The sequence below is a fragment of the Crocodylus siamensis genome, chromosome 2 (assembly GCF_052110815.1).
Source record: "Crocodylus siamensis isolate JL-2025a chromosome 2, ASM5211081v1, whole genome shotgun sequence".
NCBI classification, from domain to species: Eukaryota; Metazoa; Chordata; order Crocodylia; family Crocodylidae; genus Crocodylus; species Crocodylus siamensis.
This window is the reverse complement of record NC_143396.1, coordinates 14,256,849-14,278,886: the sequence shown is the minus strand read 5'-3', so window position 1 is coordinate 14,278,886 and position 22,038 is coordinate 14,256,849. Positions and strand designations below refer to the sequence as shown.

Here is a 22,038-nt window from a genome sequence, read left to right as displayed (position 1 = left end):
CTTCCCTACCACTCCCTCATCAACCTGCCCGGGACCATTTCTAGGGCAGTGTTGCCAGCTCTCGTGACTTTTGTGCTATAGGGTGTTTTGCTGAAAGCCCCAGCTCCTGGATTCATGTGATCACTAAATGAAAGAAGATCCTCACAAAGAAGTGTGTTCAGTCCTCATGATCATGGAGAAAAGCTGGAAAAGGTGAAGGTGCACAGTACTGGGGCAATAGGGGCATGATGGACAGTTGTCACCCCAAACAGATTGAGTGGGAAGTCAGCAAATGAGATTTCAGAGGAAGAGAGTAAAACAGAGTAGTGAAGCTGGACTGGATCAGAGAGAAAAGGTGGAGACTCCTTGGTTGTTATTATGGAAAAGGACATGACATAAAGTTTGATGAGGGATGTATGATGAAGAGCTCCAAGAAGCAAAGAATGGAGTCAAGGGGAACTGGGACCTAGTATATGAACAGCTTCATCCCAGGCAGCAGCTGATGATATTGAAATCCTAGCACTGACAGGTCTCCCTCCTCACCGGCCCCTCTCCCCTGTTAACGTGCTTTCTGGTTTATCTTCTCTAAGGGTCCCGAAGCTCCTGCACTCAGTGCAGCTTCCAAGAGTGACCCCATTGTTCAATAATCTTCCACCAAGCTGTCCCTTGGCCTGCTGCATTACTCAAAATCCAGAGAAATATTGTAGCAGTACTTCTCTTATCGTGGAAGAAAAATCAGACAATTGTCATGCAACAGGCCTGGTGCTGATGCAGTCAGGTGCAGAAAAAAAGTGACACGCACATAAAGACAAGGCCAGATTCTCCCTTCATTTGAACTTGCCCCAACCCGCTATGAGGCAGAAAAAACACTCAGAGATCCCAGGGGGCAATAGGGTCAGTGATGCTCCCTGCAGGGACCAGTTTGCAGAAGGTACCCAGACATGCACGCTTGGTGCTAATAGCTAGGGTCAGGTACATCGCTAGCACCCAGGGATGCTCATTCTGCCTGGCAGGTGTCTAGGACATGGTTAGGGTGCCTTCCTCTCCCTCTGTACACGCGCACAAAATGAGGCAAAGCACCCTTTGCAATTAGCCATTTACATTTCTCATGGCACCCTGCTCCCACTCGCTCGTACTGCCTGCGACTTATCCTACAGTACCCAGAGTGAGAAATCCTGTCTCCCCGCTCCCCTCTGTTGTCGTTCCAGTGTCACTGCTGACCTTGCCACAATCACTGATCGTCCCGTCTCCGAAGCTGCTGTCAGAACGGCCAGCACCATGACAGCATTCCCAAAAGCACGCTCTCTTTCATTTGGCACTTACAAGGCACAGGCATCTCACGCTGACCACACATCACGCACACATCAGCTTGTCTTCCCAAAGCAGACATAAAGCTATGACTGGTCTGATCACACTACCGGTTGGACATTAAGGAAGAGGCAAGACCTGGTCCCAGGAGCTGATGGTCTGTGTGAATGAAGAGAATTAACTTCCCTTAAGAGGTGCATCTTCTTAAAGCTAAGGCTCTATATTATAAGGAAAGGATGGCCCTGGATTTAAGCACAGGGAGGAAGAGGTAGTGCATCTCCCAGCCCTCCCAGAGCCTTCCTGGGTGACGTTAGGTAAATCACTTAGACCACGTTTTCAAAAGAAGTCGGGGCAGATTTTTCAGAGCTCAATTCTCTGCTTGGTCACATAACTCTTTTCAGAAGTGTTCAACACCCAGAAACTCCCATTTTCACACCCACAACCAGAAGAGGCTGGTTTCAGAAGAGCTTATTGAAAATCTGCTCCAAACATACTAAAAAGTCTGCCCTCCACCTCTGTGCACCAGTTATCTTTCCTGCTTACAGCCCATAGCTAGCAGGGATACTGATCCCCTGTATCCCTGCAAACAACTCTGCAAGAGATGGTTTAGAAATACCCTCTCTGAGAAGGGAGGCCAGAAATGGTCTCTCTTTTTCTATGTGTCTACAGGGGCTCTTGGAGAAAGTCAGATATGCTGCTTGGTCTGAGACAGACCAGCAGCCCCTTTCTTTGGGCAAAAAGAGTGGTCTTTTGTGTTCACCCCCTCGCAGCACTCTGCAGGGCTGCACAATCAACCCTTTTCCTCTCCCTGCGGTTTTGGTTTTTTGGGGGCAAAGGGCCATGAATCTGGTTTCTGGCCAAAGGAAGTGTCAAGTTATTTGGGGAGGCTGAGGCGGGAGAAGGTTAGTGCTCAAATACGACTTTCCTGCCTCCACAGGCAAGTCTGCTGTGGGTTTTCATGAGCAGAGAAAGCAGTAGGACTTTGTATCCCTGCCAGACTGCAGGTTTTTTTTGAGGGAGGGTGGGCAGGAGGTGGGGGGGGAAAGAACAGTCTTTTACATCTTTCTTGCTAGTCTGTCATCGTCTCCCTCAGCACCATCCAGCACCCCAGATTTCAGTCATCCAGCCAGCTAAGGAGGCCTGGATACGTTTCCCATAGCGATTTATGGGACTGCTTGGATCACTGAGAATGAAGGAAAAGTAGTCCAGACCTCCTGGGTTCAAGAGCATCAACACGAACGCAACAGGTATGCTGGGATCCCCCTCAGCAGGCAAAGCAGGGCTATTGTCCCATGGGGACATACAGAGGCAGCATCAAAGTATAAAGCCAGCCATACGCCGCGCACACCTTCCAAGTCCTGCCTCCAAAGCACCGGGCTCCTGGACCCGTGCCAGGCCTGGGCCACAGTCTGACATAGCTCCTTTTTGTCTCGGAGACACCACAGACTGCAACTACTCAGTACAAGGAATCCCTTTGCTGTGACTCTTTACAGGGGCTTGTTAAAATGTGTTTTGAGAACAGTCCTGTTCCAATAGCAAACAAAGATCAGCGTGACCTCTCCTTATCACTCAGCCTTTCCTGTGTGGAATTCGCGGTGGTCTGTGCCCCAGCGATTATTGCATGACTTCTCTTTATGTGTAACCTTTGGCACACGGCAATCTTATCTCGCTGCCACGGACTGCACTGCAAAAGATGTGCAGCAATGTTGCTAGCCCAGGCCATCCTCAAATGCTGGAATAAGCCGAGCAAAGGAGGAGGTCAGCAAATGAATAGCAAAGAGGCTCTGCAATCACTGACAGGTACGAAGAAATCACACTTCTTCGCTCCCCTGGAAGAATAGGAGGCCTGTGTTTCCTCCTGCTGCACTCACCAATCACAATGAGTGTGTAGTTCACATTCATGCTGCCGAAGCCGTTGGTGGCCTTGCAGATGTATGTCCCCGCATCATCACTTTCCACCTCCTTGATCTTCAGCCCTTGTTGCAGGACTCGGAACCGCGTCCAGCCACTGTGGATCGTCCGCCCATCCTTCATCCACATGGTGAGAGGGGGTGGGTCACCTTCTACCGGGCACAGGAGCTTGATGGTTCTGCCTAATCGTACTGATTGCCGATGGATCACCTTATCAGCAATTCTGGGGGGACCTGCAGGAAGACAGTGAAAAAAAATATTTATTATGGCTTTTATTTGCATTATAGCAGCATCTGCAGACTCCACAACCTTGATACGATTACTGCTCGACTCCACCCAACTGTGCTAACCAGCTGAGGGAAATTTGCTCTAGTGCTCTCTTCCTTCTTCCACACCTCCCCTTGTGTCACAGTGAATCAGCTCCCAGATACCCAGACTTCTGGTTGTTTTAAACCTAACAAATCCTGAAGCCAAAATTAGTTACAGCATTGGTACTTAAAACAGGGCGTTATAATCCTTTCATGTTTATATGTATAAGCAATTCTCTTTAATAGTCACCAGATGGGCTTTATCAGGACAAGGAATCGTAAGAGTAGAGCAAAATGCTTCTTGGACACACAGAATTTGCTGGGAAGCATTTACATAGCCAAAAGGCACAGGATAGCCTGACACATTAGCACTGCACACAACCAAACAGAGGAATTTGCACGATATTTTTCTAAATCGCCTCGACCTTCCCCTGACAAGTTGCTGTTCTGACCTGACTGCCGAATTGTGAGCTGCTTGTACAAGGTGATAATTTCCCGCAAAACAAGGTGTCCTGGAATACCGGAAAATGAGCATACTGTGCTGTGTGATAATGATAAATGCTAGGACAGGATAACCAGTTGGAAAAAAAATGATAAGGACTCCCACACTGCGAACCTTCCCCCAAATACAGAACTGAAATCAAACCAGGACTTCCTCTAGGATTCTGTTATGTTCGGGTCCCTTTTCTGTTTCCACTCATTGAATGAGCGTGACATTTATGTAATACATTGATTGATGAAGTTAGGGTATCCCTTATCATGGTAAAAAGCAAGGCTCTTCCCAGAATACTTCAAAAACAAGCAAGATCATTAGTATCCTGCCCTTGAATAATGCCAAATCTGCTTTAATTAGGTCAGCTGGTACTGCAGTCCTTCTAAGCCAGTGGGCTTTCATGCAGCTCAAAACCAGTGCCCAGCATCCTCAGGGCAGACCTGTTCTGGAGTAGGTTGTTACAACGTAAAACCTGCCATTCACTTGGTCAGACCATAGGTCCACCTTGCCCAGTATCCTGTGTCACACACGCATGCTGAAAGGAAGAGTGAACTGGGTATGACCAGGAGTTTTTCCACTGTGCCTCTCTCACTTGCAGCCTCTAGCATTTAAGGTCTAGGAGTGCTGATCTAGAGGCTGCGCCCCTACCTCTCCTGCTCAATCGCTACTGATGCACCATTCCTCCAGAACGGTGTTCAAAGCCATTTTAAATCTGGCTAAACTGTCAGCTTCCACAACACCTTGAAGCAATGAGTTCCACATTTTAATTATACACTGTGTGAAAAATACCTTCCTTTTGTTAGTTTTAAACTTACGAGCTACCAGTTTCGGTTTGTGACCCCTAGTTCTTGCACTGTGAGAACTTGTTGGCTAGTAAGAACTTCCTTATGAGCCATCCCTGTCACTTCAGCAAGGCTGTTAGCATGAATGAACACCACCATGACTACGGGAGTTCATGCAATCAGCTCATCGATGGCTAAGGGCCAGATTCTCTCTCCCTTACTCATGCTGAACTGCACCTGGGTAATCCCAATGACTTCACCAGGATTGTGGGTGGGTGAAGGTGTTGTTCAGAGTGAGTAACACTGCCAGAAGCTGGCCCTTAAATAATTAATTTAATCAAATGCCCAATTAAGCCAACAGTCCCATATCAGCCTCTGGAGCTTGACAGATATGAGCTCTACTGAACGGTGAAGAGTGTGCAAGTCCCCTAGGTACAGCTATCCTGGAGCCAGTCCGGGCAATGAGTCACAGCACGCCATAGATAGCATCTGCTGCAGGCACACATGGGACAGAAGCGGTCTCTTCCACAACACTGCTATTCCAGACTCCAGGAGAAATATCACGGTATCATGAGAGGGGCTGCCAAGCTAGGACCGTAAGCTTTACAATGAAGCTCTTCTCAGGAGCTCTTTGGTCAGATTTGCAGAGTCAAAAGGATTTGGATGGTTTGTGGAAGTATCAAGGATTTATCAGAACTTTGTGCCTTTGGGGGATTCATCCATCACCAGGAAATTATGGGCAGAGGACAAAGACCTCCCCCACAAATTCAGCTAAGCTTATGGTTGCAGAGCAGCACCTATTCCATAAGCAGAGGAAGCAAAATCCAGAGAGATTTGCACGCTAGCAGAAACCTTTTATCAACCACCTCTAATCTGCAGTCAGATTCTGCCAGGCTTATTCCAACCGAGTTGAACATTGAAGAATGGCCGTCCGGCACAATCCATTGCATAGCGTGGTGCGGCAGAGACCGTGGAGGGACGGGAAAAACAGGCTTATAATTAGGAGGAGTGTATGTTGTGGGGCAATCGGGGACACTGGCAGAGGACTGCCCTCCTCCCAATTTGGAAACCCTGTTGTGTTGTCTTCAAAAACCTTTTCCTTCCGACATTCAAGGCGACTCCTGACAACTTTTTAGACTAGCAATCAGATAGTTTCCCCATGGCGTCATGCGGGTCGCTGCCGGCAGATTGCCTGAGCTGTTCTCCTGCTGGCAGCGGGCCGCCCCTGGCCTCAGCACGTGGGTAGGGTAGCGACTTGACTGCCATTTTCCTTCAATTGACCTTTCGTCCTGAGGAATTCTTGGATCGCTCCCCTGTCACAAGATCCCCATGCAGACTTTGCATGGTCTGAAAAAAAAAAAAAAAAAAAGGGAGCGTTTCGGAGAGCCTGCTTAGAAAAGAAAATGGCCGCATCGCCCTTTTATCTTACCCCCACGTTCTCATTTGCCCTTCAAGAGCCTCCGCCCCTACATCCTCCATGCTAGGATGAGAAATTTAAAAAATCCCCGGTCCCTCTGCTGCCACGCGTTTCCCTGGGGGCAGCCGCACGTACTTCTCAGTGGGAAGCAATTCCGGGGGACGGATGTAGGCACCGCAAGCTAAAACCATGTCCCCGATCGCTGGGCGTGATAAATACCCCCATTTTATTACCTATCATCATTATTATTAATAACTCCCTACGTAAGCAGCACTCTCCCTCTGGAATCAATCCCTCCGCATACGCCAGAAGCTTCAGAGGCCCTGGCAAGCCCATGGCTGTCATCGTGCTACAGAGAGCTGGACCTCCTCCTATAGATGGTTACGGCAGAGTCACATGTTGGCGTCCTGTCATGGGCCTCTGCATCTCTTTTTAATGTGCAGGAATCTCCTGGGTCTTATTTCACTACATATTTGCCAAAGCCCTGCTTTGGGACTGCAATGGTGACGGATGAATGCTTTTCAAGTTAAGATAGGCTTTGGCACACCTCGCAGCTCTGTTTGTCCTTTGGCATTTTGGGGGAGGCAACCGGGAGGGGCAAACATATTTTGCAGAGAGACCACCCAGAACCTCCCACGTGCCCTGAGTGCCAGCGACACAGACCCTGTTGAGCTGGGCAGCTCATATCATGCTACTGTTGGGATCTAACATCACCCAGCTAGACTTGAAACCCCTGGATATTTAAAAAGCCCATAGCGCTTCATGTGTGGCTTGAGTTTAGCCAAGTCCCACTTCTCTCTGACAGCTCCAGTGCAAATGTAGCCCCATCTTCTATTATATAAGCCATCAGCAAAACCCTTCTGAAAGGCTTGTACCATTGACACGACCAGATGCTGCAATGGCTGCTTTAACCCTCCACTCCTCCAATGCTTCAGCACTTGACCTCGTCAGGTATTTGAGAGGATTATCAGCCAGAGACAGACAGGCACAGTGATACAGATAATTATTTTGTCATCCTCAAGAGCTACATACTGGGAGTCCAATCCAGCAAGGCACTGAGTGCTTTTGAAAAGTGCCGGTCACCTTGAAGTCAAGGGAGTTCAGCGCCTACAGAACTGGCCCCTACAAGCACCTTGCTGACGTGAGTGCTGCCCTCTGCAGATCCCGCATGGCTGGGACAACCGTCAGGAATCGCTGCGTCTCTCTGATTCTCCAAGTCCACGCCGTGCTGTGTAAAGGGCCCCACACCTGGGTAAGGGTGATGGGTGCCCGAGGGCACATCACGCCGGTTCTCTCCTCTTTTGTTCCCTCTTCACTCTCTGTTCCCACTCTCTTTCCTTTCTCCATCTCACTGGAAGGCTCGGTGTTTCCCAAGGGACGGGACTGTGCGTGAGCAGCTGGGCTGCACGTAGCAGAGAAGCAGAGCAGAGAAATTGAGCCTACACCCCTGTAAACATGACCTGTGCCTTAACAACTGCAGGGAGAGTCCTCTAGCCTTAGCTCAGCATGCCTTTTTGGCAGGCGTGCCACACATTAGCTCTGTACCCTCCCTGAGGAGTGCCACTCTGATCCCCTTTCCCTGTGCAATCTGCTGCTCTGCTTTCTGCTCTAGGCCCTGTGTTCCCCAGCCAATCTGCTGCTCTGCTTTCTGCTCCCAGCCCCGAGTTCCCCGGCCAATCTGCTGCTCTGCTTTCTGCTCCAGGCCCTGTGTTCCCCAGCCAATCTTCTGCTCTGCTTTCTGCTCCCAGCCCTGGGTTCCCCGACCAATCTGCTGCTCTGCTTTCTGTTTCCTGCTCTGTGCTCCCTGACCAAGCTTCTGTTCTGCTTCCTGCTCCCACCCTTATTTGCCACTGTGCTGCCTGTCCCTTTCCCAGTCTGTGGTATGTCAAACATAGGGGCTGCCTGTGCCATTGTGGCACCTGCAGGTTGGCCACCCCGCCTTAGCTCACTGTTAACATACCTATAGGCTCAGAGGGGCAGAAGCAGCCTGCCAGGCAATACCAGTTTGGGACCTGCTCTCAGTGGAGACACACAGGTGAAAGCCTGTCACAGCCCTGAGAACCAAAGACCACCAGCAGACCCTCCGGTGGAGCCAGGAGGTAAGTGGGGACTGCGGCAGGTGGATGCAGCAGCAGCAGAGTGGCAGCTGAGCAGAGCTGAGGAGGGTAACGCTCCGCTCCTACTTAGCCCAGCCCTCAGGGAGCTGCACAACCAGAGTGCACAATCAGGAACACTTCAGGGCCCTATGCATGAGTTACCATGGGACTTGGTGCAGAAGGACGCATGGAAACAGCATGAGGATCTGGGCAACAAGCCTGAGAAGTCAGGCACTCAGTAGTAGCACAGTCTATACCGTACAATGGTGGGGGCACATTGTACCCCAAAGATTCCCACCTCTCCCCCCACTCATACCACTGTGACCTCCACCCAGACAGAGCCCATGGGTCCAACCTCCACCCAGATGGAGCCTGTGGCTCCAGGCTGGGAGGGCTGCCTGGCACAGCTGCCAGCAACTGGGAATGGGAGCAAGGGCACCCCCATTTGTGGGGTATGCTCCCTAGTGAGGTCTCTAGAGTGCCAGAGGAGGGAATTCCAGGCAGAGGTGAGCAGGCTTTGCACCGTCAGGGCCCTGGAGCAGGAGATCAACCAGGCTCTTCATCAGAAGAATGAGAAGGGAAGCCCGGCAGCACGAAGAAGGACAATAAAGAGTGCCAAGGTCTCAAACAGACTCCCCACAGAGGTGGTACACAGTCACCTACCATGGAGCCCAAAAAGTGTCTTGACACCCACCTTGCTGGGGTCATTTGACCCCAGCAGTCTTTTGCTGCCCATGTGCAGAGGGCCTGGACCCAATGATCTTTTAAAGGTCCCTTCCAGCCTCTAACAACTATGAATCAATGGATCTGGGCTAGAGTACAGTCAAAAAACCCAAGGCTGAACTGATTCAGTCTTTGAAGGTTAGTCTAAGCTGCAAAGATTGAGCCAATAAGCATTCACTTTTGATCAGAGAATACAGCCACATGCGTGCAGTGGCTCAAGCCAGAAGCGGGGGGCGCACTAGAGCACGGCTCTCTGGCACATAGCCAGCATGAACTGTGTGTTCACTTCCTCTTCCTGCTGCCCCCAAGTTCTCTGGGATTTGCAGTCCAGACTCATAACAACTGGACTCTGCAGGGTTCCCTATCACCTCCTCTTTCTGCTTCCAGTTGCCTCTGAAATTTGTAGTCCAGTCACAGCCAGCCAGTCACTGAGTAAGCCGGGCCAGGCAGGGAAGCTCTATACTCATGGGAAGGGAAATTTAACCTCCCTCCCTGGCCCCAGATCCCAGCAGGGGTTTGCCTGGGGTAGGGGTCAGTGAGCCAGCCGGTGAGGCCAGTGAACCAACCCTCACAGCTCCAGCTAGGGAGCAGACAGATGGCATAAGCCCTGCTCTCTGGAGCGGGCAACACAGGCCAGCCCAGGGCTGAAAACCATGCTGGGAGTCTGTGATTTAACTTCAATCAGAAAGGGGTCTGGGACAGAAGTTACATAAACTGGTTTGACCTAAATCAGTTAAGTCTGATCTACATTCAACCAGGTTTATCTTAAATTAGTTTCAACCATTTTGAAACTGACTTACGCCCACTGAGCTTCTATTCTGTTACCAGTTTCTGATCACTTAAACCGGTTTATGCGTAGCTTCTGTCCCTAGCCTTGGTAACAAGAGAGAAAGCTAGGAAAGGCTGAGACCTCCAAGCAAGGTAACTATTCCACTACAATTTCTGTGACACACAAACCGTCTGACCTAGACTCTGATACTGCCCCATGGCTTCTGCCATTTTCACTCTCATTCTTTCCCATCCCAGATAGCAACAGGTCCCATTAAGCAAACATTAATGGCTATTGTTCCATTCTAAGAAATATCTTTGTGACATCCCATGTTAGGGACAGTGGGGTTGAGTCTGCAGATTCACTCAGAAACTTTAAGGACAGACAGAACCATTATCATCAACTAGTCTGATCTCTTCTCCAACACAAACCATAGAATTGTATCCCGTGACCTCTGTGTTGAGTCCAATAAAATTTTGTTTGTGCTGACACAGGAGCTGGTTTCACTAAAACACCCCTGGCTTTGACTTGTGAAAGGAACAGAGCCCTCCCCCTTTCTGCCCTTGTTCTTTCTCCAGATACAAACTAACTATGTTTCCCCCGTAACACGGAAACCATTTAGCTACTAGAAGGCACTATGCCGGGAGCTCCAAGACCCAAGTTGAAAGCAAACTTAAAATATAATTTAAACAATCCAGACCTCCCTAGATCCTCCACTTTCCCTGGAGTTATTTTGTTGCTCTTTGTTTGCCCACATGCATCTGCAAACAGTCCTAGAGAGAGGCCAACGTCTGTTGTTTAAGTTACCGTAAGCACAGTGGAACATTAATGAGGAAAGGTTATTGCTTCACTTGTTTAAATATTTCAGCTCAAATATATGCAGACAAATGTGCTGATTTATTTGCCTCGTCTAGGAATACAAGCAACTGGAATCCCCATTCTGTTCCATTATATAAAAGACAGATCCTACACCTGTCTTACTGAACAGCTGGGCAATTTTCAATTTATATCCCACGATAGTACCCTCTACTATCCTATACCATAGAAAACGTTCCACTTGCTGCTCTGCTGATGACGTTGCTTCACAAGCATTCCACTGCTTTCCCCCCTCGAAACACAAAGCCCTTTTGCTTTTGTGAATAGCCATTTCCGGGAAGCAGCAAAAACAATTTCTAGAAAAGTATTTAAGACCCGATGGTGCAATCCCCTAGAGCTTCCTGTCTCGCTGTCAAAGACACACACATATGCAATTATGTTTTCCTGGATCGAACTGCAGAGTTCATGCACTTGTTCAACTCGTATGTGTGTACTAGACATGATTTACAGCTCTGCATGAAAACCCTCCAGATATATGATGTTTTGATAGTGACTCGAACCTAGTGCGATAATTTAGTAACACCTAGAAGTGGAGACTAAGTGATTTCCCACTCCACGTTCCTAACTTTACATGAACCCATTTTTACTGCTAACCTGGGGAGGAGATACTGCTCCTACAGTTGTTTGGGCTCAGCCTTATTTTCCCTTCAACTGCACTGCATGCTTACTCAGACTTCACATATGGCGAACACACTAGTTCTGAACCATGTCCTAGGAGACCATTTGCCATGATACAGTTCAAAGTGAACTTTATTAACACATTAAACATAATTACAAAGAGGAAATTCCAAGGAAGGTCAACCAGCTTGGACAGTTTCTTGGAATGGAGAGTAATTTATAATATCCACATACTGTATTGTAAAGTTTATAAAGAAGTTAAATAAGTTTTAAGGGCCCCATGGGTTATGTATGTTTTATTATTTAATACCAACCACACTCAACTTTCCATGAAGATAAGATTTCTTTTGAAGTACTATGCTGGCAAATTAGCAATGTTGTTTTACACAGGGAACCCAATAACCTGCACCATCGAAATTATAATAAAAAATGAACACAGGGGACCTGGATGGAAGAATCATCACAGGCTAGGGCAGTATGGGGCCTGCCAGTGAAAGCTACCAAGAAGTACAACATTTTCACTGCTGGTACAAAATGGCAGAACTAGACAATTGCCAGTAATTGTGCAGTAATTGCACAAATGCAGTTGCCTAATTCTGCACCGTGCAGTTCTGTCCACTCCTGTGTGTATGGGATATCCAGCACTGAGCTCCTTGCAAAATTATTTTAAGTCCAATGGCCTATACTAAATCCGAATTCTGTCAACTCTCCTATGCTCCAGGAACGGCCAGGGTTGTCTGGAAGACAGCAACATCATCTAGAGGCTGCTTCCTTTGTATACTTCATGGGCTGTGAAAGTTTGGGGATTCCCCCCTGACAAAGCTGGATGTTCACTCATACTTGAGTGAGATACTGCCTCCTGCAAAAGGCCAACACAAGGCCCAGGTGCCACTCACACCCTCCACACACAAAATGTATCATTTGCACTGAAGTAGGGGCTCCAACAAGGGATCAGAGCCTCACTGTACTAGGCCTGGTACAATCTCATAAGAAAAGGATGGTTCCTTCTCCAAGGAGCTCACAATTTGCAAACGGGTGTATTTGCCTTGACTATCCATGGTCTTGCACTGGTTCTCTGCACAGTGGAGATCTTCACCTATCCACAAGAACTTCTGTAAACAGCACAGTGAGTTATATTTTTTCAGCCAAACAACTGGGTTTTGTGAAAATGTATGTTTTTGGGGGGCTTTTTGGGGAGTTGTGGTCAACTATTAGAACAAGTTATCACAGGGCACAATAGATTCATTAGTGCTTAATTACTCAAATAGGGACATTTCTAAAAAAAACATGAGTTAGCCAACAAAGTTATTGGCCTCGATTTTAGGGCAACTGAGTAAAATCCTCTGGTACATGATGTAAAAAAGGTCAGACTGGATGATTTCATTCATTCCTTCTGGTCAATAAAAACTAGGGATCCCCAGATAGCTTTGGACAAACACACTTGTGTTTTCGATAGAAAGCTGAACATCAGCAAGTTTTTGGACATACAAACCTCAAAATTTAAAAACAAAAGCAAAAACATCTGCTTGCCAGCCCTAGTGAAAAGTCTCATCAACTTTCTTAAGGCCCCTGGAGTATTTTCATGGGCAAATGCTACCCTGGGGTTAACCACTGAGCTATGGCAATAGGACTTGGACCAATACAATTATTTTGCACATTCATTTTAATGTGGATGTAATTTTTCCTCTTGCTCTCTCCCCCACCCTTGTAGTAGAAACTGTCGTTTAGATTAAATGGATATTTATTGATAAGAAAGAAGTACTTGCCATACTTTTACATGAGTAATAACTAGTCCCTTGGGTAATCCTGCTAGTAAGTTTTCTGTACCGAAGGTTCAAAGTAAGAAAAATAAAATATTTGGAAAAACGTTCCACTTAATTTAGTGCCTTGTGTATATGTCACACTGAGATTTAATAAGATAGTCATTGTGTTAACCAATTGGCACTTAATTATTGTGTGGTTTTATTGCAGTTCAGCAACAGTGGATGAGATGCATATCTTTTACATGGTTTGTAAATCCGTTTAGCATATGTTTTTAATAATCATTTGCTATTTATTTAACATGAAATTACCATCTTATTAAATTAAATGTGCATTGGCAACTCTCAGTTTCTAGTGTTGTTGGATATTCTTTTTCAGCAGCAAAAAATAGTAATGTTATCCCAGAGGTAGCAGACACAACAGGGAGTTAGGATTACCTCAAACTGCTTTTGAGGAAACAGGCTTCTCATGCTACAATGCTTCCTCTTTTAATACGAGAGGCAAAGATGTTATTTATTGGTTCTCCAGACCCGTCAAGGGGCTCAGCCCTGGGCAAAATGAAAGTCTTCAAAATTGTTCTCCTCCAGGGCTAAAATGAGCCTGGCAGTGCGTTTCAGGACAAGAGATGACTAGGAGTTAATTGTAGGTCAGACACGATGGTGACAAACACAGGTACCTTGTCTTACAGTTAAACTATCTAGCTCTGTCTAATATTCAAAAGGGCAAATCATTTTGAATTTAAAAGTATTACTATTATGCTTAGAAATGTAGTTGTAACACAGTTTTAAAATGCCTGAGTGAGTGTTTGTTTAACCTCCTGGTTCCAGACAGGGCAAAAACGAACTCAGCACTGCTAGAAACTCATCCTCCAGCTTGGCCAAGACTAAAAGACTCAAAAATCTTGCTGAAAAACCCTCCAGAGATTTTTCAGCCCTAGAGCCCAATCCTGCTACTATTACAGCAAAGTCAAGCCACTCCTGGACCAGCACCAGACATGCTTTGTGCCAGCCCAGGAGGTTTGCATACTCCCTGGAAGTTCTGGAAACGAATCCAGACAGTCAAGCCCGAATGGAAGCTTTTGAAGTTAATCTACCCCAAATTTCACATGAATGCTCCTGGCCACCATGATGCCAACTGTTTCCCAGCCGTGCAAACTTTGTGCATCAAAACCACTCCCCCTTCCACAACTCAGACCTACATAAACAAGGCCCCTCGCACAACACAGTTGAATTCATTTGCTCTGTACAAAGACTATAACAATATTCACCAGCTGCAATCATACTGCAAAAGCCCAGGCTTTAAACTGAGGCATTTACTTCTGACCCTTCCAATGAACTCCATTTTCTTGTTCCTTCCCCCTGCATTTGTGCCATTCCCTGTTACCTAATCCTTTATTTGCCTGGCTCCTAGAAAATGTGATGTCCATGTTTGTGTGTAGTGACATGGATTTCCCTTGAACTTTTAGATGTCAATGTTTAACCCGATTTAAGCACAGTACAAGGTTTAATAAGTAATTAGCCATTTCCCCTATAGACAGACATTGCAGTGTGAACTGTATAAACAGGAAATTGTAAGTGTCATTGTTTATGTCTGCAGGGAAACAGAAACCACTATGGTTGACTCCGTGCCATATTTTTGAATGATGCGAGTTATATTTGTAAATAACTGGTTTCCCTTCGTGATATCCCACAACACAGAGTGTTTTCCTATATATAAACACAGGCATCCTATTCATTTATATGATTTGATTTTCCTCGGTGTCTCTCTCGCTCAAAGAATGGATGGGATGGGACTGCACTCTCTTCACCAACCACGATGCCCACTAGCCTGTCTCAAGGCTCACTGTGGTTAAGGTGCAATTATGGTGGTAGTGGCTCATCCAGCATGTGCCAAAGTGCCTACTACCTCATCAGAGACAGCACCGGCACTGGGAAAATCACTGCAGCCCCTAGAGAAAGCAGCTGCACTGAGATCAGAAGCGTCTGCATACAGCACATAGTCAGTATATGTGCATAAGCTTGGTCATGAGAAAAAGACAGTAACAACTGCTGGTTGGTGACGGCACTGTGTGACTTAAGAGCTGGACATACCTTAGGAAGTTGCTGTCAGTGGATAAGCGCATCTACTCCACGCTGCATTAGTGAAGAGCGCTGCTGGTTGCGAATTTTTCCATGAATTTTAATGAAAGGAAATGTTTTCCATCAGAATATATCCATTTGTTAAGACCAAAACTGCCCGTGGGAACAGCTTAGTTTGGACAAATTATTTGTCTCTCGAAAAATCTTAGAAAAAAGTGGCAATCTGGACAAAAAGTCCAGTTCCAGCATTTTCCAAACCAGAAATTCCTCTTTTTTTTTCCTGTTCAAAATATCTATTCTTTTAAAAATCTAAGATAATGATAGTAAAACAACTTAAAAATACAATGGTCATCTATTTTGACTGACCACAACTGATTTTTGTTCTGAAATGCCAGTTCACAAAAGAGTAAGATGGGAGGGAGAAAGGTTTCATATTCTTGAAAATTGTCCGGGACAGGACGACCATTTCCTGCCCAACTTTAGTAGAGAGAAGTCACTGCGAGGTCACATCCAGGTTCACTTTGTGGCACTATAAAGCTCTGGAGATGATGCTATCAAGCATCTTCCGCAGTTGGTCCAACCAAAACCACTGGTCTGTGCTTGGTTTGCTAGGAATAAAGTACTCTGAATAAGTGGGACCATGAAACTAAGCACACAAATGTAGCGCGGGGGCAGTATAAGAAGCTATACTGAACAAAACTGAATGGACCAGGCTCTTGTTTTCCAGAAAAGGGACAAAATGCCTAGTTTATTCAAATAAAAATTGTTCTTCACAATTATTCTGTGAGGCCATAATTAAAATAGAAACATTTCAAAGCTACTCCATATTGAAAAGGGCGAAATCGCTGATATTAGCCTCTGAATAACTTCTTCCAATATCAACATCTGGATTTGCACTAACCAGATGTTGAAGCAAAAACTGCCCATCACATGAACGCACTGCTGACGGGACTCAGGATTTCCTATCTCATTCTCTGATCCAGGACACCTTTGCACATCAGGCTGTAACTGTCTGCTCTCATGCTGCAAGCAGACAGTATTCAGAGGAAAGCAAATAAAATTTTTTTCTCCTGAATCCGCATTGGTCCCATTCCACAGCACATTATTACAGATACTGCCCTTCATGGGAGGTACAGAAGTGAGTATTTGACCATTTCAAAGACGAAAACACTTTGGCTCCAGGTATCACAGTAGCACCTGATGCCTTGGACAAAAAACAGTCACAATATAGGGAACACTCAATGCTAACTAGGTTAACTAGCAGTGGACATCCGCAGTAGTTTAACATTTGCATTAAACATTTGTCACAGAGCAGAAGATGCACAGTAACTATATCCATCACTCTGTCCTTACCCCACAGTAAATGAAAGCTTAGCAGCTTACCCCTGAATGAAACAGAGCTTCGTTGCCTAATTTAGCTTTCACTTACAAAAGAGTAATAGTGGGCAGGGGATGAGCTGCTGCGTATTAAGTCTTCATCCTCTCTTAAGACCATAGGAAAGCAGGGCTGTAATGGACTTCACAAAGGTCTGTATAACCTGCTCTTTAAAATTTTCAGGGATAGACATCCCACAACTTCTCTAGGCAACCTTTGCCAATACTTGACCACCCTCCTAGTTAGAAAGTTCTTCCAACCTAAATTTCCTCTGCTGCAGCTTGAAGCCATTGCTCTTAATCCTGTCCTCTGCAACCGGAGACTCAGAGCTGTAGTCAGGCACATCGGTGCCCTGTGCAGGTCATGTGCAGAGCAACCCCCCGCCCCACCACTACTACATAATTACTTCCATTTGATTTGGTGCCCAAAGTTTGAGGGCACCTGGTGCTGGTGTAACAGTGGCCCTGCCCTTGCTACAATACTGCATAAAATAGTTTATCTCCTCTATATAATATGCCTTCAGGTATTGGAAAACTGTTATCAAACCCCACTTAGTCTTCTCTTTTCCAGTTCTTTCAGCCTTTCCTCAAATGATATACCTCCCAGGCTTCTCAACGTTTTGTTGCTCTCTGCTGAATCGTTTCCAATTTGTCTACATCCTTCTTGAACCGTGGGCCCCTAAACTGGACACAGTACCCCAGGTGATGCCTTGCCAGTGCCAAATAGAGCAAAAGAATCATTTTCCTTGATTTGAAAGTGATACTCATATTACTACAGCCCAGGATGAAGTTGGCTTTTTTTGCAACAGGTCCTTCTCTAAAGCACTGCAACCTAGATAGTCATTCCCCAGTCTGTATTTGTGTGTGTAATATTCTGTTCCAAGTGCAGGACTCTGCTCTCGTCCTCATTAAAATCTCACCTGACTGATTTTGGACCATTTCTCCAATTTATCCAGATCATTTTAGATCCTAGCCCTACCTGTTAGCATGTTGCAATTTGATCATTTACCCATATCTTTATTGTTCCTGCCTAGCTTTCCTTGCAATTTCAAGCTTTCTCTATATCATAACTATCATACAGCTGGAAGGGACCAGCAAGGCTCATTTAATCCACTGGTTCTCAAGGCACCTCACGTCCCACCTACGTAAATTCAAAAAATCCCCACCCAACTGGTCAATGAGCAGAGGGGGGCATTCCCAGAGGCCAAAGAGCGGGGAATGGGGGGTCCCCCAGTGGCCAATCGAAGCACATAAAAGCAAAACCAGAAGTCCCATCATGGCACTTCCAGTTTCGCTGCCGCAACCTGAGTCCCTCCTAAAGGACCTTCGCGTCCCACCAGTTGCAAAACCCTGATCTAGTCCAACTCTCTGCCTGCGGCAGAATCATCCCTATCCAAACCATCCTATACAGTCCATAATCTAAATTATTTTTAAAAATGACATCACCCTCGACACAGCACAAGACATAACACCCTAACCTGCCACAGGTAAAGCAGGAGAACCATGGCAGGCAACAGTTTACTTCTACAAAAGGTTGTTAGTGTACACTCAAGGGATCCCAAGTAGAAGGCTGTGGCCCACTCCTGTCCCCCTACACAGGAAGGCAAAAACCGCCAGAGTCTGTAACCAAGATGATCATGGGGTAAAAATCATTGCTGACCTATGGCAATCGGTCTGACCCTGATTGGTCTGAGTCCTGGCAGGAGCACTGGCACACCCCAGTCAAATCCCCAGCTTTGGCTGCCACCAACACCCAATGCCTCTGAGTAAGGCTTAAAAACAACCTCACACATGTAGGAGGAAGAGGTCGTATCACTATCTCTTGATCTACTGAAACTACTGCTGCTGCCTGCCTTATTTCTTCCTGAAGAGGGCAGCTATCCTGTATATCTTATATATATATTCAATCTCATACATATTTCAGCTTGGTATTCTTCTGGCAGAAAGGCTTTATGGAAACAGCACCTAGGAGCAGGCATGTTCTGATGCAGATCAGAAGCTTGGGAAAAATCCCACCCTGTCTTGCTGGCACAGTGTCTTTGTTCATTTGCACGAGCAGAATTATGAACACCCAGTAAAAAAGGGTTAACAATCCTTTGGGGAGGCGATGGCAGCCTCCCCCTGTTAGAGCAGTCAGCGCATCAGCCTGTGGCTACTGAATGCTGCTGCCTTACTTAGTTGCACAAACCGAAGCAGCAACTGAGTCTGCTAGAGCTCTGCTGACATAAATTGCTGTGTAATTAAACAATACCACTCCTTCGGTTGCCTATATAGCAGAATGCATCAGACAGATTTCATAGATTTCATAGACATCAGGGCTGGAAGGGACCTCGAGAGATCGTCGAGTCCAGCCCCCTGCCCAAAGGGCAGGAAGTCAGCTGGGATCATAGCATCCCAGCAAGATAAGCATCCAATTTACTCTTGAAGGTGTTCAATGTAGGTGCTTGAAGCACCTCCGCTGGCAGACTGTTCCAGACCTTGGGGGCTCGGACAGTAAAGAAATTCTTCCTTATGTCCAGCCTGAAGCGGTCTTGCAGGAGTTTGTGACCGTTCGACCTCATCATCCCTTGGGTCGCTCTGGTGAACAAACATTCCCCCAGATCCTGGTGGTCACCCCTGAGAAACTTATAGGTGGCCATCAGATCACCCCTGAGTCTGCGCTTTTCCAGGCTAAAGAGTCCCATGTCTCTCAGCCATGTTTAGATAGAGCTAAACTGGAATACCAGTTAACATGTGACTCAATTACCTCACAGTCTAGTAATGCATAGTCCTAGCTACCCTTCCCAAAGAGGGAAAAAAATACGGCGATAATATAAAAACTATACAGAAAAAAGAAATATGTATCTAGAAATATCCTCCTAGATTATTATAGAGCTAGCTCATTGCACAGCAGCCTGTGCATACACACAGACATTCTCATCAGGTTGTATAGCATCTAAATTACTGCTTTAGTTATACCTGCAACCATGAACTTCTGATTAAACATAAAATCATTTATTATAGTCTTGTATAATCTGTTCTTGTCCACCCATGATATTGCACAGCATCCACAAATCAAGAAGTGTTTCAGTGACCTCTTTACATTTCAGGAGAGGGACTTGGGAGTTGCTATTCCGATTACTTGATTTTCAGAAAAATCAAAGAGTTCATGTCAAAACTCACTCGTGTGCTGCAACTTGGCATATCAGACTCAATGAAAAGTCACCAGGTCAAAATCCAAGGCTGAAGAAGAGCAGAAATAGAGGAACCCAACAGGCTTCTGCCAGTCTCTGCGCCATACCTAGGGCTTGATAAATCAGCACATTTTAAATAGCTGCTAATCCCCTAACCTTTATTATGCAATAGATACCAATCCTTTCCAAAAGGCTGTACCTTGTTAATCTCCAATCTGATTACAGTGAAGCCCATTTAGTGGCCAAAAGTAAAAGAATAAAATATGTATAAAATCTGTTCTTTATAAATCCCAAGTCCCACATATGTATCCTTTCAAGATCAAAGAGCTACTGAAAAATAAAAATAAGTCAAAGAGTTTTAAAAACCCTTGTACTCATTTGCTATTTGATGAAAGACAAATAGATCTCCCTTATACCTTACATATACCCTTAGACCTACATGGAAATACAGAAAAATGAACAGAAAATGATTTATACATACTGAAGGAAAGAGTTAGCGTTGGCAAGGTGGTGATAAGAAGCAACAGGAAGAGGCAGGAAGGCAACGTGGCAGAAAAAGGGGGAAAGGAAATAGAAGGTAAAGAGTGACCTGGCCTCAGAACTGGCCCAGAGTCTCAACAAGTTCAGATCTGGTAGGATTGCTGTCTTTTGCCTCCTAGAGGTGCAGCACAGAAGGCATAAGCCAGGGGAACAAAGCTAGCTGTAAGTCACCCCCACCTCACAATCCTGGACTGTTCCCAGGGACTGAATGGCCCACTCTGGATACAAAACAGCAGTCCTATGCAGGGACCTGGTATGTGCATGGCTGCAAACCAAAAGTTGCTTATGAGCACTTCCAAAGCCCAAAATCTTCAAAATAATATACACTATGAAGCCAACCACTTTTGCTCCCAGCAAGTCCCTTCATCTCCAGGGTTTGTCCCAGATCTGAACAGGAGCCACACAGCCATTTACACCCATCTCCCTTGGCCAGCCAAGATTTGGGGTGAGGTGGGCATGCTAGAAGGGAAGGACAGATTACAGCAGGACCTAGACAAGTTTCATAGTTTCACAGTTTGTAGGGTCGGAAGCGACCTGAGGGACCTTGACCATGAAGTCCAACCCCCTGCCATGGCAGGAAAGAGTACTGGGGTCAAACAACCCCAGCAAGGTATTCATCTAGCCTCCTCTTAAAGACCCCCAGGGTAGGAGCCAGCACCACTTCTCTTGGAAGTTAGTTCCAGACCCTAGCCGCCCTGACAGTGAAGAAGCGCCTCCTGATGTCTAATCTGAATCTACCCTCCGGGAACAGGGGTGGGCAAATGAAAATAGGATGGGATTCAATACTGACAAGTGCAGGGTGCTGCACTTGGGCAGTACGAACCAGCAGCATACCTACAGGCTGGGGGACTCCCTTCTCGAGAGCACGGTGGCAGAAAGAGATCTTGGAGTCATTCTCGACTCCAAGATGAACATGGGCCGACAACGTGAGAACAGTCAGTAGGGTTAACCATACCTTGTTCTGCATCCACAGATGCATCACAAGCAGAGCCAATGAGGTGATCCTCCCCCTCTATGCGGCACTGGTCAGGCCACAGTTGGAGTACTGCATCCAGTTCTGGGCGCCACACTTCAAGAGGGATGTGGACAACATGGAGAGGGTCCAGAGGAGGGCCACTTGTATGATCAGGGGGCAGCAGGGCAGGCCCTATGAGGAGAGGCTACGGGACCTGAACCTGTTCAGCCTCCACAAGAGAAGTCTGAGGGGGGACTTGGTGGCTGTCTATAAACTTACTAGAGGGGACCAGCAGGGTTTGGGAGAGACCTTGTTCCCCCAAGCACCTCCCAGAGTAACAAGGAATAACGGCCATAAGTTGCTAGAGAGTAGGTTTAGGCTAGATATTAGAAGGCACTACTTCAGAGTCAGGGCAGCTAGGAACTGCCATTTACTAGGAAAAGATCTGCCATTTACTAGAAAATGCACACTGAGCATTTCATGACATTTAAGACAGCTGGCGTGTAAACAGTGACAGAAAAATAAAAGCCACCATTTCAATTTAGGGGGCAGAGGATGCAACCCTGAAGGACTAAACCCCCATCATGTGTACAAGGGTCCCAGTAGTCTCGGTCTTGGCCCCCCCCCGGGATCACCGGATCACGTTTCAAACAGAAGACTGATACGGGCTGAAATGGACAACGAGTGGGTAGGTCTTCCTTTCATTCATAGGCCTACACACAAAAACCAGTGTCAATGCTAGACCTCCAATCCACACCAACATTGCTTTGCCTGACCTACTTTCACCCATCCCTGCCAGGCCAGTCTATCTGGCCCGTAGAGCCCCTAAAAAAATTTAGAAAATTAATATTCATCTGCCCTGGGCTGCCTGTCATGC

The 22,038-nt window shown here is 46.5% G+C and overlaps 1 protein-coding gene across 4 annotated transcripts in view; it reads right to left on the bottom strand.

Moving 5' to 3' along the window:
• Nucleotides 1-22,038, bottom strand: part of FGFRL1 (fibroblast growth factor receptor like 1) — a 250,755-nt gene that overhangs the window by 133,053 nt on the left and 95,664 nt on the right. For all 4 annotated transcript variants that reach the window (XM_090035357.1, XM_090035356.1, XM_090035359.1 and 1 more), the window contains one exon: nt 3,159-3,431. In XM_090035357.1, the coding sequence (XP_089891483.1) occupies nt 3,159-3,431 (273 nt within the window). The remainder of the gene's footprint in view (nt 1-3,158; nt 3,432-22,038) is intronic.